Here is a 16,562-nt window from a genome sequence, read left to right as displayed (position 1 = left end):
ACATGATAGGTAACCCCCACGACATTCCTGGGAGGCAGCCATTCTTAGCCCTGTTTTATAGACAGTTGTTAGAACAACATAAAGTTTTCTTCTTGGAAACTGTGAAAGAAAAAACTAGAGGGATTATATTCCTAGATATATTAATACAATAGCCTCTGCATCTTCCATTAAAAAAAAAAAAATCGACAACTAGTAAAATAGTTCAGCCTAACAGGTGGGTTTTCATTCACAAACTGTCCCTGTACAGATTCTGAGAGGTTGTGAATCTGGTCCTACATAGAAATAAGGCCGAACAGGTCCAGTAAAAGTGTCAGTGAAAGTACAGATGTGAGATTTCTCAGCCATGTTATAGAATGAGATCTCACCCATCTCATAGTCCAGGAAAATGCCAATGGCCCTGGCTTTCACCTCTAACAATAGAGGGGTTGGAAAAGCCCCTGGTGCATGATAGCCGTCATCTTGCAGCTCAATTCTCCAACATTCCTGCGGGGCTGATGAGGGTCTCCTGGCCTTTGTGGGAAGAGAATCTTTGCAAATGCCAATAGCCCATTCCGACTTATCCCCCACTTCAATCTCCCAGAAATGCCTGCCAGAATGAAAATATGGAAAACCCAGAACAACTGGCTTGACTGTAAATCTTTTTGGGAAACTAGGAACCTTTTGTTTTCTCTTTGTAAATCTCACACATTTTTTATCTTCAGATACAATCAGGTTGGGGTGTGCTGTTTCAGGGTCTAGAACTATATCTACTTTAAATTTCTTTATAATTCTCTGCAGAGCAGAATACTGGGGAGGAAAACTGCAGCCATCTCTCTTTAAATGAATTGAAAAGATCGATGGGCTACTCTCATTTTCAGACTCGTAGAAAATTTTAATTTGTGACAGCAATTCCAGTTCAGACAGCTCGCTGAGCTCTACTACCTTACTTAACTGGCTTTTGAGTGTGGCATTGTAGTTTGAAAATGCTGTTATGTTTGCACTGAGTTTCTGTTGATTGTCCTTCTCTTCTTCAGCTAATCTGGAGAGAACTGCCTGTTGTTCACAGTCTAAAAACTGGTTGAGGTGCTCAAATTCACAGGATAATTCCTGCCTTTGATTTTCCACCATCTCTCTCAGTTCTAAGGGCTTTTTGCTTTGAGTGTTTATTAATTTTTGGAGGTCTGCCAATTGCTTTTTCAGGGGCTGGACGTAACTGCAGAATCTTTTCCTGTAATGAATGGCAGCTTTCTCTATGGGCCTCACATGGTGGCCCTGGTGGTCAGGGGGCTGAGTGCACAGGGGACACAACACCACCAGGTCCTCCTGGCAGAAAACGCTCAGGGGCTGGTTGTGTTTCTCACACAAGGTGGTCTCTTCCTGCCTCCTTTTATTGCCCTTGGTGCTCTGGAGTAGCTTGGCAATTTCAATCATCCTTCCCAGCTGAGTGTTGCTCCTGAAGTGCCCCTCTTGACATTGGTGACGACAGACAGGGCAAGGGAACAATTCCTGTAGATCCAGCCAGGACTGTTGGATGCAGGAACGACAGAAGTTGTGCCCACATTCGATGGTGACGGGGTCACGCAGGTAATCCAGACAGATGGAGCACTTGGCTTCTGCTTGGAGTCCAGTCAGAGCTGCTGCCACTGCCATTGGGTTGTCAGTGAAGGTCTGGACCACGGTGAGCTTTCTTCAAGAGGTTGAGCTCGTGGGTACTCTTCAGTGAGAAGCAGATATGCTCTCAGATCTCACTGTCCTTCCTGGAGACAGCCGATGACCTCGCTACAGTCCCACTGGTTTCTCACATTGGTGGCAGCCCTTGAAGTTCTTTGAATCTTTGGATCCTTTAATTCCAACTGCCAAAAGGAGTCCCACACACAGTCTGCTGGCAGTCACAGTCACAACTCTTCCAGTCTTTGGCTGCTCAGAGAAAATGATGCCAAGCTAAGCAGCTGTTGCCTCAAATCATTGGCTGCTGTGGGTGAGAAGATATTCCTTTCTTAAGAACAAAACAAGATGAAACAAACCTGAATTTACTTCAGGTGGTCCTAACCTCTACCACGTTCTAGCCAAACACAAGTTATCCTCCCCTAGCCCCAGTCTTTTATTTCCGTGCCTTTATTATTGTGCCCCAGCTATTCCACATACTTGATACCACAGTCCCCACATCCCATCTACTCACCAGTCATCCTAACTGGGGTTGTGGGAACGGCTTAGGTCCCGAGGCATAGAGACCGCCCAAATTAAAATACAGCCTCGGTTACCTATATCTGTAACTTGGAGAAATTTGCTTTACATCCCAAATTCTTGGAATTAGGTAAATAATGACAATCTCCCTTTAAACTTTTGTCTTGATAAGGTATTTCTAGCCTGGGCAACGTAGAGTGAGTCCGTCTCTACAAAAAAAAAATTTAAAAAAAAAATTAGTTGGGCGTGATGGTGCACACCTGTAGTCCCAACTACTTGGGAGGCTGAGGCAGGAGGAATCATTGAGCCATGGAGGTCAAGGCTCCAGTGAGCTCCAGTGAGCTGTCATTGTGGCACTGCACTCCAGCCTGGGTGACAGAGTGAGACTTTGTCTCTAATTAGGAAAAACCAAAAAAAGTCTCTGATGGCTTAAGATCACATCTACCAAATTTACCTTGCTCTTACATCCTTGCTTCTCTACAGTTGAATAGGCCACCACAGAAGACCTATATATTTGTGAAATAAAACCCAATGAGATAACACACTGAATATAAACAAAATTTGGAAAAATACTTTCAGTATTTACTGTTAAAATGTCATTATGTCCAAATGCCAAATACCATGCTCCCCAAAGGCGCATAGGAGAAACAGTTATGTAGATATTCCAACACTGTAGACTGTGAGGTAGAAACAAAGGCTGAGCTTGGTGGCTCACGCCTGTAATCCCAGCACTTTGGGAGGCCGAGGCGGGAGGGTTACTTGAGTTCAGGAGTTCGACACCAGCCTGGCCAACATGGTGAAACCCCATCTCTACTAAAAATACAAAAAAAAATTAGCCTGGCATGGTGGCACATGCCTGTAATCTCAGCTAGTTGGGAGGCTGAGACACGAGAATCGCTTGAACCCAGGAGGCGGCGGTTGCAGTGAGTTGAGATTGCACCACTGCACTCCAGCCTGGGTGACAGAGCCAGAGGCTATCTCAAAAGCAAACAAACAAAAAACAAAAAAAAGACTTTAAAAGTTTTTCCTTTGCCATTGTAATTTGACAATGCTAATCCTATAAAAATGCATATGACTTGAACAAATATTCAAACATATATACAAAGATTGTTGTTGTTGTTGAGACAGGGTCTCTTCTGGTCCCTCAGTGGCATGATCATGGCTCACTCAAGTCTAATTTCTTGTTATTTTTTCTAGAGGTCTCGCCACATCACTCGGTCTGATCTCAAATTCCTGAATTCAAGCAATCCTCCTGTCTCACCCTCCCAAAATGCGAGGATTACAGGTGTGAGCCACTGCACCAGGCTGAAAATGTTATTTTCTGTACTAGTTTAAACTTCAAAAAAGAGGAAGCATTGGAAAATGTCTAGTCAGTATTGGCAGAATAAACTATATTACATGTGTGTAACATACATTCTATACAAGGCAGTATCAAGCAGATTTTAAAGAAAAATAATAGCATCAAATATATTGATGCACACAACATATCCTAGGATTAAAAAAAAAGCAGGCATCTTCCTACTCCTTCCACCTGCTTTTCACTCTGTTCGCAGCTATCATCTCTTCCCCTTGGACCAAGGGGCCACCACATTCAGAATTTTGTGTTTTAGAAAATGGACTGGCCGAGGGCGGTGGCTCATGCCTATAATCCCAGCACTTTGGGAGGCCAAGGCGGGCAGATGACCAAGGTCAGGAGTTTGAGACCAGCCTGCCCCAAATGGTGAAACCCCTTCTCTACCAAAAATACAAAAAAATTAGCCAGACATGGTGGCGGGTGCCTATAATCCCAGCTACTTGGGAGGCTGAGGCAGGAGAATGGCTTGAACCCGGGAGGTGGAGGTTGCGGTGAGTCGAGATCGCACCACTGCACACCAGCCTGGGTGACAGAGCAAGACTCTGTCTCAGAAAAAAAAAGAGAGAGAGAGAGAGAAAGAAAGAAAAAGAAAATAGACATTGTACATAGATTGTTTATTATGTGAGCATGCCCAGAAAGGTTTCGGAAACACTCTCTTATCAAACTCTGTGGTCCACGGCCTCAGTAATAAAAACACACTTTTATCAGACAGCATAGTCCATGGCCTCAGAAATTACTCCCAGGATCCAGTGAAGGGACAGTGCTGAAGACAGACCTTTCTTTGGAATATGCAGGGATCCCTCAACTCAAGTCTGCTGAGTTCTCCCTCACTGCAGGGTCTGAGGAATCACTTCCTTTTTTAAAAACAATCATTTTTATTAACTTATTTATTTTTAATAGAGATGGGGTCTTGCCGTATTGCCCTGGCTGGTCGTGAACTCCTGGCCTCTCAAAGTGTTGGGATTATAGGTGTAAGCCACCTCACCAAGCTGAAAAAATATATATTTTAAAGAGATGGGTTCTCCCAGTCTGGCCAACATGGTGGAACCCCATCTCTACTAAAAATACAAAAATTAGCTGGGTGTTGATGGGTGTGGATAGCTGATGTCTGTAATCCCAGCTACTCCAGAGGCTGAGGTGGGAGAGTCGCTTGAACCCAGGAGGCAGAGGTTGCAATGAGCTGAGATCGCACCACTGCACTCCAGCCTGAGCAATACAGTGAGACTCAAAAAAAAAAAAAAAGAGAGAGAGAGAGAGAGACAGGGTCTCACTATGTTACTCAGGCTTGTGTGGAACTCCTGGGCTCACGTGATCTACCTGCATCGGCCTCCCAAAGTGCTGAGATTACAGGCACGAACCACCACGCCCGGCACACTTCTTGATCAAGTATAAATTTCTGGAGCAGAGTGTATGTGTACTTCTCTTGCCCGGAGGCATCTCTGGACAGCTGATCCAGAGTCCTGCCAAGCTCAGGTCCTGCCACTATTTGCTTTCCTTAGCTCCTCCTCTTTGTTCAGATCTCAGGCTTCCCCTCTGGTCTCATTTTCCAACGTCGAGGTTCAGTATCAAACACCTCTCCTTTGTAAAATGTAGTTATCGCCAGGCAAGGTGGCTCAGGCCTGTAATCCCAGCACTTTGGGAGGCCAAGGTGGGTGGATCACCTGAGGTGGGAAGTTGGAGACCAGCCTGATCAACATGGAGAAACCCCGTCTCTACTAAAAATAAAAACTAGCCAGGCATGGTGGTGTATGCCTGTAATCCCAGCTACCTGGGAGGCTGAGGCAGGAAAATCGCTTGAACCTGAGACGCGGAGGTTGCGGTGAGTCAGGATCGTGCCACTGCACCCCAGCCTGGACAACAAGAGCGAAACTCCATTGCCAAAAAAAAAAAAAAAGTAGTTCTCTTAGCAGTGCAGTGGCTCACGCTTGTAATACTAGTGCTTTGGGAAGCAGAGCTGGGAGGATCGCTTGAGCCCAAGGAATTCAAGACCAGCTCTGGGCAATAGAGTGAGACCCCGTTTCTACCCAAAAAAAAAAAAAAAAATTTTTTTTTTAATGGTTGAGTTTGATTCCTGGTGTTCCCTTATTAATTGTGTGGCCTTGGGGGAGCTATTTAACCCCTCCTGGCCTAAGTCTGTCCTTTGTAAGCAAGCATAGTGGTTAAATAAAGGAAGATCAAGTCCATAAACAGCCTGATGGGGACCTCAGGGCCTCGTATCAGGACTCTAATCCCCCCCCCCCCCCCCCCCCACTCTATACACAAACCATCCCTCACTGCTACATCCTGGAAGGTAATTCCACACTCGCCATCAGAACAGCATTTCTGGGAATGTTCCCAGACAGGTATCAGTCATCTCATTTTCTGACTCCTTAGGACAGGGTGGGCTCTGGGCTTAACTTTTTTTAGTAAGCATTATGGTGACTTAGGACAAAACTAATAAATAAATCAGGAACAATAATAAATAAATGGCATGCATTTTAAAATAACCTTATGCCGCAGGTGCGGGAGGTCATGCCTGCAATCCCAGCACTTTGGGAGGTCGAGGTGGGCAGATCACAAGGTCAGAAGATTGAGACCATACTGGCCAACATGGTGAAACCCTGTCTCTGCTAAAAATACAAAAAATTAGCTGGGTGTGGTAGCACGCGCCTGTAGTCCCAGCTACTGAGGAGGCCGAGGCAGGAGAATCACTTGAACCCGGGAGGTGGAGGTTGCAGTGAGTCAAGATAGCCCCATGGCACTCCAGCCTGGGCGACAAGGCAAGACTCTCTCTCAAAATAAATAAATAAATAAAATAAAAATACAAAAATTAGCCTGGCTGGTGAAGAGTGCCTGTAATCCCAGCTACTTGGAAGGCAGAGGCAGGAGAATCGCTTAAACCCAGGAGGCAGAGGTTGCAGTCCCAGTGTACTTCAACCTGGGTTGCACAGCGTGATGGCGGCTCAAAAAAATAAATAAAAATAAAAGCATAAAATAATCTGATGCCGAGTTTGGGTTCCCTTGTGAGGTGCAAACTCCTTCTAGGCACAGAGCAGGTACTCAATAGGCCACGGGTTTCACTACACTCCAGCCTCCAGCACCCACAGAGTGTCACCTCCCGACTTACCTGGAGCAGGGGGAGCTCTGCGGTGGTCCTTTATCCGTGCAAGAGGCCACACACTAGATACTAACTAAACACACATGGAAAGTGCAGCTGTGAGGACTCCACCCAGCTAAGACCAGCTTCCACCTGGAAGTGGGAGGGGTAAGGGCAAGAGAGGGTGGGGGAGGCTTCCTCCCGGTAAGCACTTAAGTGTCCTTGGCCTTGATCTGAGAACTTGGGAGTCTTTTTTGTAATAACTGAATAGGGCAGGTTTGCGTTTGCTCATGCAAATAACCAGAGCCCGCCTTATTTAGATGAGTGAAAAGAAACAGAGAAGTTGAGAAAGACTAAAGGAGATTTCAACCCAGAGCCTGCAACTGGGCTACCTGCTGAAAGATATTCCTTACAGAAGATTAACAGCAAGGATGTCAGCCAGGCATGGTGACTCGCGCCTGTAATCCCAGCACTCTGGGAGGCAGAGGCGGGTGGATCACTTGAGCTCAAGAGTTCAAGACCAGCCTGGGCAACATGGTGAAACCCCATCTCTACCAAAAGTACAAAAAGTAGCCGCGGGTGGTGGGGCAGGCACCTGTAGGCCCGGCTACTTGCGGGGGCTGAGGTGGGATGGTCGCTTGAGCCTGGGAGGTTGAGACTGCAGCAAGCCAAGATCGTGTCACTTCGCTCCAGCCTGGGTCTCAGAGTTGAAGACCTTGTCCCGAAAAAGAGTGAGAGTACTCACATAAAGCATGCATTGGCCCGCAGGTGCACCCTTAGTATAAGGAAATGTTTGCAAAATAACCAGACTTTTTTTTTTTTTTTTTTTGTTTTTTTGCCAGACTGTCTTTCCCAGACAGAGTCTGGCTCTGTTACCCAAGCTGGAGTGCAGTGGCAGTAAAGGAGGAGACCAACCCTCATAGCGTCTTATGCCCAATTTCTTCCTCCAAAGAAAGAAGTAAAAACTAAAAGGCAGAAATGAAATCCACAGGCAGACAGCCCAGTGCCGCACCCTGGGCCTGGTAGTTCAAGATCGACCCCTGACCTAATTGGTTATCTATAGATTACAGACATTGTATAGAAAAGCACTGTGAAAATTCCTATCCTGTTTTGGTCCGATCTAATTACCGGTGCATGCAGCCCGCAGTCACATACCTCCTGCTTGCTCAGTCAATCACGACCCTCTCACGCACACCCCTTAGAGTTGTGAGCCCTTAAAAGGGACAGGAATTACTCACTCAGAGAGCTCGGCTCTTGAGACAGGAGTCTTGCCGACACTATCAGCCGAATAAAATGCTTCCTTTAACTCAGCGTCTGAGGGGTTTTGTCTGCGACTTGTCCTACTACTACAGCAGGATCTCAGTTTACCGCAACCTCCGCCTGCTGGGTTCAAGCAATTCTCCTGCCTCAGCCTCCGGAGTACTTGGGATTACAGGCATGAGCCACCACACCCAGCTAATTTTTGTATTTTTGGTAGAAACGGGGTTTCACCATGTTGGCCAGGTTGGTCTCGAACTCCTGACCTCAAGTGATCCGCCTGTCTCAGCCTCCCCAAGTGCTGGGATTACAGGTGTGAGCCACTGCGCCCCGCCTAAAGTTATATATTTGTCTACTACATATAAAAAGTAATTCTTATTTTGTGGGGGCGGGACAGAGTCTTGCTCATCACTCAGGCTGGAGTCCAGTGATCACAGTTCACTGTGCCCTCAACTTTCTAGGCTCAAGCGATCCTCTCACCTCAGCCTCCAGAGTAGCTGGGACTACAAGCACATATAGGATTTTAAAAAGTAATTCTAAAGTGATTCTTACCTGGGCACAGTGGCTTATGCCTTTTATCCCAGTTCTTTGGGAAGCAGAGGGGGGAGGATCCCTTTAGCGCAGGAGTTGGCGACTGCAGTGAAGTGTGATCACAGCACTGCATCCATCCTGGGTGACAGCGCAAGACCCCGTCTCTAAAACAAACTAAAGTGATTTTTAAATTGGAGTATAGACAACAACATTGGGTAATGGCTGCATGGAGATTCATTATCTATACTCTCTACTTTGTGGAAGTTTAAAAATGTTTATAATAATATTCTTAAAAGATTTAACTGAGAAAGGTTTTGTAGGCAAAAACATTGCATTGTGTTCAATATATATATTAAACATATCAATTTATGGCCAGGTGCAGTGGCTTACACCTGTAATCCCAGCACTTTGGGCAGCCTCGGCGGGCAGATCACTTGAGGTCAGGGGTTTGAGACAAGCCTGGACAACATGGTGAAGCTCCATCTCTATGAAAAATCCAAAAAATTAGCTGGGTGTGGCGGCTGGCACCTGTAATCCCAGCTATTCGGGAGTCTGAGGCAGGGAGAATTGCTTGAACCCGGGAGGTGGAGGTTGCAGTGAGCTGAGATGGTGCTACTGCACTCCAGCCTGGGTGACAGAGTGAGGCTCTGTCTCAAAAACAACAAAAGAAAACAAAACAAAACAGGAATCTTGATTTCTCCTCAACTCTGAAGCCAGAAACCTGACCCTCTTGCAGTCTTGTCCACCTCAATCAATGGAACGTGGAACCTTTGTTCACCTAGCATTTGAAGCAGAAAATCAAGAAGGCATCTCTGATTTCCCTCATACTCTTGCTCCCTACAAATCCACCATCAAGTCCTGCTGTCCTGCCCCACACTGTGTCCCTGAGCTCTGACACACTCTCCTTGAGGACACCTGGGAACCCTCACCTGGTTAGCTGACCCTGGCTGTCCTCCCTCATCCTCCACCCCTCAGAATCCAGTGCTGTCACCTGGGATGCCAATTTGGGGGCTGTGTCTGGCTTCATGTGTGTCCTGTGAAGGCAGAAGACAGACTGATGACAGATCGGCAAGAAGCCATGAGTCCTAAGGGGATGGCAGAGAAAGAGTCATCTGTCCCAGAAACCAAAGAGAGCAAGGGGCAGCTGTCAGGGGCCTGCAGCAGGGGCCTGCTCCTAGGGGATAGGGACAACTGTAAAGGGACTGATAAAAATGCGTGGGAGGCAGGGCGTGGTGGCTCCCGCCGGCAATCCCAGCACTTTGGGAGGCCGAGACGGGCGGATCACAAGGTCAGGAGATCGAGACCATCCTGGCTAACACGGTGAAACCCCGTCTCTACTAAAAAATGCAAAAAAACTAGCCAGGCAAGGTGGCGGGCGCCTGTAGTCCCAGCTACTTGGGAGGCTGAGGCAGGAGAACGGCATGAACCCGGGAGGCGGAGCTTGCAGTGAGCCGAGGTCAGGCCACTGCACTCCAGCCTGGGCAACAGAGCGAGACTCCGTCTCAAAAAAAAAAAAAAAAAAAATGCGCGGGAGCATTTCAGTGGAGTATGGGGCAAAGGCCAGAGTGGCTCTAATGGGAGACGAGAGATAAACACTCATTATAATTCCTAAAGGTAATCAGCCCAGAGCCCGAAGTCAAAGTAAAAGAATAGATTATTTGGGTTAATTTACATTTCTGAGGTAAGTGATCCTTTCTCAATTCTGTCCCTCCCACCTATTAGCTGATTCCATTTGGTTTTGGCCCCACCCTACGATTATAAAGGAAATAATCAAAATACAGCAGTTTTTCTGCCAAAGGGGTTTTAATGCCAAAATGAGTGAGAGTGTAGCAGGAGGAGCCGCAGACAAAACCTCTCAGACACCGAGTTGTAGAAGGAAGGGCTTTATTCAGCTGGGAGCATTGGCCAGCTACTGCCTTAAAATCCGAGCTCCCTGAGTGCACAATTTCTGTCCCTTTTAATCTGAGGGCTCACAACATTAAAGATTTCACATGAAAGGGTCGTGATTGATTTGAGCAAGCAGGGGGTACGTGAGAGGGGCTGCATGCACCGGTGGTCAGAGTGAAACAGAACAGGGCAGGGAGTTTCACAATGTTCTTCTATACAATGTCTGGAATCTATGAATAACATCAGTTTCTAAGTTATGAGTTGATTTTTAACTACTGGGTTTAGGCCAGGCAAGCTCAGGCCTGGTTTCGGGCCTGGCGCCGGGCTACCTGTCTTTGGTTTTACTTTCTTGTCTTTTCTTAAAGCAGGTACTGAGTATAAAACAATATAAAACAATATGAGAGGGTCTCTGTCTTTCCTTAAGAGTTCTGTCTTAAAAATGAAACTGAGTGGCCAGGCACGTGGCCAACGCCTGTAATCCCAGCACTTTAGGAGGCTGAGGCGGGCAGATTGCCTGAGCTCAGGAGTTGGAGACTAGCCTGGGCCACACGGTGAAACCCCATTTCTACTAAAAATACAGAAAATCAGCCGGGCGTGGTAGTGCATGCCCATAATCCCAGCTACTCGGGAGGCTGAGACAGGAGAATCCCGGGAGGCGGAGGTTGCAGTGAGCCGAGATCACGCTACTGCACTCCAGCCTGGGCGACAGAGCAAGACTCTGTCTCAAAAACAAACAAAAAGGTGAAACTGAATGTTTTCAATCCTCTAAACTATAGTAGAGTTTTAAAATAGTTTAAATGTTTAATATTTTCTGGGAAAAGAACAGAGATGAAGACCATCAGAGGATTGTAGAGTGCTGTGTGCTGGTTGCCTCTTCACATACTCCCTGAGTGCTCTCAGACACACCCGGGGGACGTACACTGCCTTTTATCTGTTGAGGAGACCCAAGCCTATATCTCATCAATAGATTACTAATATCTTTCCCGATTCTAAATTATTTCAGTCATGCTCTGCCATTTATTAGCTCCACAACCCTGAGCAAGTAATTTATAATCTCCTTGAATTTTATTTTTTTCACCTGTAATATGAGGACATGCGTGCATATATACTTGATCACAGTTACCCCCTGGCATTGCTTATTAGTATTAAGAAAAGAACACATTAATCTGTAAATCTTGTTTGGAGCCTGAATTAAACAAACTAACTCTAAAACACACAAATTTTGAGGCAGCCTGCAGAATTTGAAAGGAGAAAAGATATTTGATGATACTGAAATTACATTTAATTTTTAAAGAGTGATTATGATATTACTGTTACTTTTTTTTTTTTTATTTGAGATGGGGTCTCAACATATTGCCCAGGCTGGTCTTGAACTCCTGCCTCAAGTGATCCTCCTGTTACTGGAGTGGGTCTTGATCCAGATCCCAAGAGAGAGTTCTTGGATCTCGTGCAAGAAAGAATTCAGGGCGAGTCCGTAAAGTAAAGTAAAAGCAAGTTCATTAAGAAAGTAAAGGAATAAAAGAATGGCTACTCCATAGAGCACCCTAAGGGCTGCTGGTTGCCCATTTTTATGGTTATTTCTTGATGATATGCTCAACAAGGGGTGGATTATTCATGTCTCCCCTTTTTAGACCATATAGGGTAACTTTCTGATGTTGCCATGGAATTTGTAAACTGCACTAATGGGAGTGTAGCAGTGAGGACAACCAGAGGTCACTCTCCTCGCCATCTCGGTTTTGGTGGGTTTTGGCCGGGTTATTTACTGCAAACTATTTTATCAGGAAGGTCTTTATGGCCTGTATCTTGTGCCGACCTCCTATCTCATCCAATGTCTTAGAACGAGTAAGCATCTGGGAATGTAGTCCCGTAGATATCAGCCTTATTTTACTCAGCCCCTACTCAAGATGGAGTTGCTCTGGTTCAGACACCTCTGACACTCCCACCTCAACCTCCCAAAGTGCTGGGATTACAGACATGAGCCACCACATCTGGCCGATTACTGTTATTTTATTTTATTTCATTTTTTGAGACAGGGTCTCAGTTTTGTCAACAAGGCCGGATGTGGTGGTGCAAACACCATTCACTGCAGCCTCAACTTCCCAGGCTCAAATGATCCTCCCATTTCAGCCCCCAAAGCAGCTGGGACTACAGGCTATATTACCGTTATTTTAAAAAAGACTCTTTATCCTTTAGAGATATATGCTGAAGTATCTTTGGATCAAATGACATGATGTCTTCAAATGATATGATTAACTATAAAAGAGTCTAAGTATAGGAGGTCAGGACCAGCATGGGCAGATAAAACAAGATTGGCCACATGTACATGACTGCTGAAAATAAGAGATTCAAGAGATCTTTGCTATTCTTTTTACTTGTGCATATGATTGAAATATCTTTTTATAAAATTGGATTTATGTACTTGGTTTTATAGACAGGACCTCGCTCTGTCACCCAGGCTGGAGTGCAGTGGTGCAATCATGACTTACTGCAGTCTCTACCTCCTGGTCTCAAGTGATCCTCCTGCCTCAGCCACTCGAGTAGCTGGGACTACAGGTGCACACCGCCATACCAGGCTGTTTTTGTTTTTGTTTTTGTTTTTTCATTTTTTGTAGAGACAAAGGTCTCAGTATACTGCCCAGGCTGGTCTTGAAGTCCTGGTCTCAAGTGAACCTCCTGCCTCAGCCTCCCAATGCTCTGGGATTATAGGCATGAGTCACTCTGCCTGGCTTTGACATTTCTTATAATTAAAAAAAAAAAGCAAGTACAGGAAAAAAGAATATATGTAAATATATGGAATATATGGAATTAATATCTATATTATTTTTACACAAACATCATAGTATAAAAATATCTAAACATACAGAATAGGAAATCATAATACTATCACCCAAAAATACAGTTCGCCCTCAGTATCTGCCAAGTTCTGCATCCCGGGATTCTTCTCTTTTCTTTTTTCTACACCATCTGGAAATCAAAGTCTGTATCCCAGGATTCAACCAATCACTAATGGAATATTTTCCATCAGGTGAGGCAGAAGCCTCCATATTGAGGCAAACTGTAAGGGATCTGAGAATCCATCTGAATTTTGTTATCCAAGGGAGTCCTGGAGCCAATCCTCTGCAGATACCGAAGGATGATTGTAATCATATTCTAAAGTATGTATATTGAGACTTTTTTTTTTTTTTTTAGAGAGAGAGGGAGTGTCACTCTGTCGCCCAGGCTAGGGTGCAGTGGTGCTATCATGGCTCACTACAGCCTCAAGCTCTTGGGCTCAAGCAATCCTCCCTCTTCAGCCTCCCAAGGAACTGGTACTACAGGCATGGACCACCATTCTGGCTAATTTTTTTTATCGTAGAGACAGTCTTGCTAAGTTGTCCAGACTGGTCTTGAACTCCTGGGCTTAAGACATCCTCCAGCCTCAGCAGCAGTATATTTTTTCAAAAAGTATATTGTAAACCTTTTTCTAGAGAATATATTTAGTCTTGGGAGGCTGAGGCGGGAGAATGGCGTGAACCCGGGAGGCGGAGCTTGCAGTGAGCCGAGATCAGGCCACTGCACTCCAGCCTGGGAGACACAGCGAGACTCCGTCTCAAAAAAAAAAAAAAAAAAAAGAGAATATATTTAGTACTCTTTCTCTCTCTTTATATATATATATACTCTATTTATATATATATATATACACACACACACTATATATACTCTATATACTTTATATATATATATTCTCTATATATATACTCTATTTAGTACCTCTTAGGGTCATACAGCATCATGTAAGTACAGTATAATTTATTAAATCACTCTCAATATCTAGGCTGTTTTAAAATTTTGACATTAAATATAAGGCTATGGGAAAATTCCTTGCAATTTCGGCAAGGATTCCTTTTCTCTTTTCTTTCCTTTTCTTTTCGTTTCTTTTTAGTAGAGACAAGGTTTCTCCATGTTGGTCAGGCTGGTCTTGAACTCCTGAGCTCAGGCAATCTGCCCACCTCAGCCTCTAGGATTACAGGCGTGAGCCACCGAGCCTGGTGTGAGCTAGTCTCGACACTGCACTCCAGCCTGTGCAACAGAGACCTGTCTCTAAGTTTTGTTTTTGTTTTTGTTTTTGTTTTGAGACGGAGTCTTGCTCTGTCCCCCAGGCTGGAGTGCAGTGGCCGGATCTCAGCTCACTGCAAGCTCCGCCTCCCAGGTTTACGCCATTCTCCTGCCTCAGCCTCCCGAGTAGCTGGGATTACAGGCACCGGCCACCTCGCCCGGCTAGTTTTTTGTATTTTTTAGTAGAGACGGAGTTTCACCAGGTTAGGCAGAATGGTCTTGATCTCCTGACCTCGTGATCCGCCCGTCTCAGCCTCCCAAAGTGCTGGGATTACAGACTTGAGCCACCGCGCCCTGCCTAAGTTTTACATATAAATAGAATTTACATATAAGGAAAAGACTTCCAAGGCAGCCTTGTTCACCTATGGTCCATTATGCACAACATTCACTATACTCAGCAGCCCGAAAACCAAACAGACCTAAGGATAAAAAATGCAAATCAATGTTTGGAAGATCTTGAATGTTTGTGTCCAAAGAAATCTGTGTTATTTAATACCAAAATATCCCATTAGCTTTCTACATTCTTCCTGTCTTTCCAAAAAGGCAGGGAGGTGATGGGTGTTTTCCTTGTGTCCTGAATCCTTGTCAGTTAGAGGGTTAAATGATTTATCTCAACCAGGTTACACTGGTAGGAAGTAAGCAGTAAGTCTGGATTCCAACTCACCTAACATCTACTTGAATCCAAATAGTTTGCTTTTATTACAGCTCCAGTCTGCCTAAGTAGAGTGATTTGGGGTGCCCAGGGTGTGGAAGGGAGGAAAAGAGAAAATGGGGCTTGGAGGGATGGGTGGTCATTAAGTGTGGGAGGGGAAAAAAAATGCAGTTAACTTGATAGGAAGAGGGGCCTTTGGGGGAGGGGAGCCAGCAGGGGGCCGGACATGCCATCTTCTCACCTACAGAAATGAAATAGGGCCAGCTAGGCAGCCAGTCTTCCCATTACCTCTGAGTGTTCTATTTATGTTCCCCTCCAGGGTCAAAGATCTTTCCTTTAAAACACAGCACTTTCTTCAGTGCCCTTGGCTGTGTCTTGTGGCATTCCTTTCATTAGTTTCAATTGTTTATAAGCAATTACAGTACAAGATACTATGCTAACTAAGGCTTTGGTCAAACGGTTGGATAGCTTCAGTCTCTGCTTTCGCTGAGGAGGGCGTTTATAAATCTAGTCATAGGACAGCCACTGCAAGAGTCATTTTACTAGGTGTCCTGAGTGGGTTTTTTTGCTGTTGTTTGTTTGTTTTGAGACAGGGTTTCACTGTGTCGCCTCACCTAGGCGGTGGAATGCGGTGGCACAATTAGGGATCATTGCAGTCTCTTACAAATCCCAGTCTCAAGTGATCCCCAAACTTCAGCCTACCAAGTAGCTGAGACTACACGCATGGGCCACCATGCCCGGCTAATTTTTTCCATGTTTTTGTAGAGGCAGGGGTCTCACTGTGTTGCCCAAGATGATCTCTCAAACTCCTGGGCTCAAGCGATTTTCCTGGCCTCCTAAAGTGTTGAGATTATAGGCATGAACCACTGCGCCCAGCAGTCCTGGGTGTTCTGATGCCGCAGAACAGTGGCCTACAGGAGCAGATGACAGGCGACCCTAGTGCGACCCGGCCTATGAAGGCTTCCTGGGGAAATGGCTAAGATCAAGCTAAGGCCTCAGTCTAAATCAGGGGTAACCAATCTTTTGGCTTCTCTGGGCTACATTGGAAGAATTGTCTTGGACCACACATAAAATACATTAACACTAACAAACAGCTGATGACCTTAAAAAAAAAAATGCAAAAATGGGCCGGACACGGTGGCTCGCACCTGTAATCCCAGCACTTTGGGCAGAGGCAGGCAGATCACAAGGTCACGCATTGGAGACCACCCTGACCAACATGGTTAAACCCCGTCTCTACTAAAAATACAAAAATTAGCCGGGTGTGGTGGCAGCATGCCTGTAATCCCAGCCACTCAGGAGGCTGAGGTAGGAGAATCGCTTGAAACCGGAGGCAGAGGTTGCAGTAAGCCCAGATACGGAGGTTGTGGAGGTTGCAGTGAGCCGAGACCGCGCCACTGAACTCCAGCCTGGGCGACAGAGCAAGACTCTAAATAAATAAATAAATGCAAAAAAAATCTCATGTTTTAAGAAAGTTTATGAATTTATGTTGGGCTGCACTCACAGCTGTTTTAGGATGCATGCAGCCTGCAGGTTGTGGGTTACAC

At 45.5% G+C, this 16,562-nt stretch overlaps 1 protein-coding gene across 1 annotated transcript; it reads right to left on the bottom strand.

Moving 5' to 3' along the window:
• Positions 1–222: 222 nt before the first annotated feature.
• LOC112624602 (putative tripartite motif-containing protein 75) lies at positions 223–1,629 on the bottom strand. The gene has a single exon (XM_025385371.1). It carries the CDS (start codon positions 1,627–1,629, stop codon positions 223–225), a length of 1,407 nt encoding a protein of 468 aa, XP_025241156.1.
• Between the last annotated feature and the right edge of the window lie 14,933 nt (positions 1,630–16,562).

The sequence above is a fragment of the Theropithecus gelada genome, chromosome 5 (assembly GCF_003255815.1).
Source record: "Theropithecus gelada isolate Dixy chromosome 5, Tgel_1.0, whole genome shotgun sequence".
Classification (NCBI taxonomy): domain Eukaryota; kingdom Metazoa; phylum Chordata; class Mammalia; order Primates; family Cercopithecidae; genus Theropithecus; species Theropithecus gelada.
This window is presented reverse-complemented; position numbering and strand designations above follow the sequence as displayed.

Coding starts and splice junctions, on each gene's coding strand:
- LOC112624602 (XM_025385371.1), bottom strand. CDS start 1,629: ATGGCAGTGGCAGCAGCTCTGACTGGACTCCAAGCAGAAGCCAAGTGC.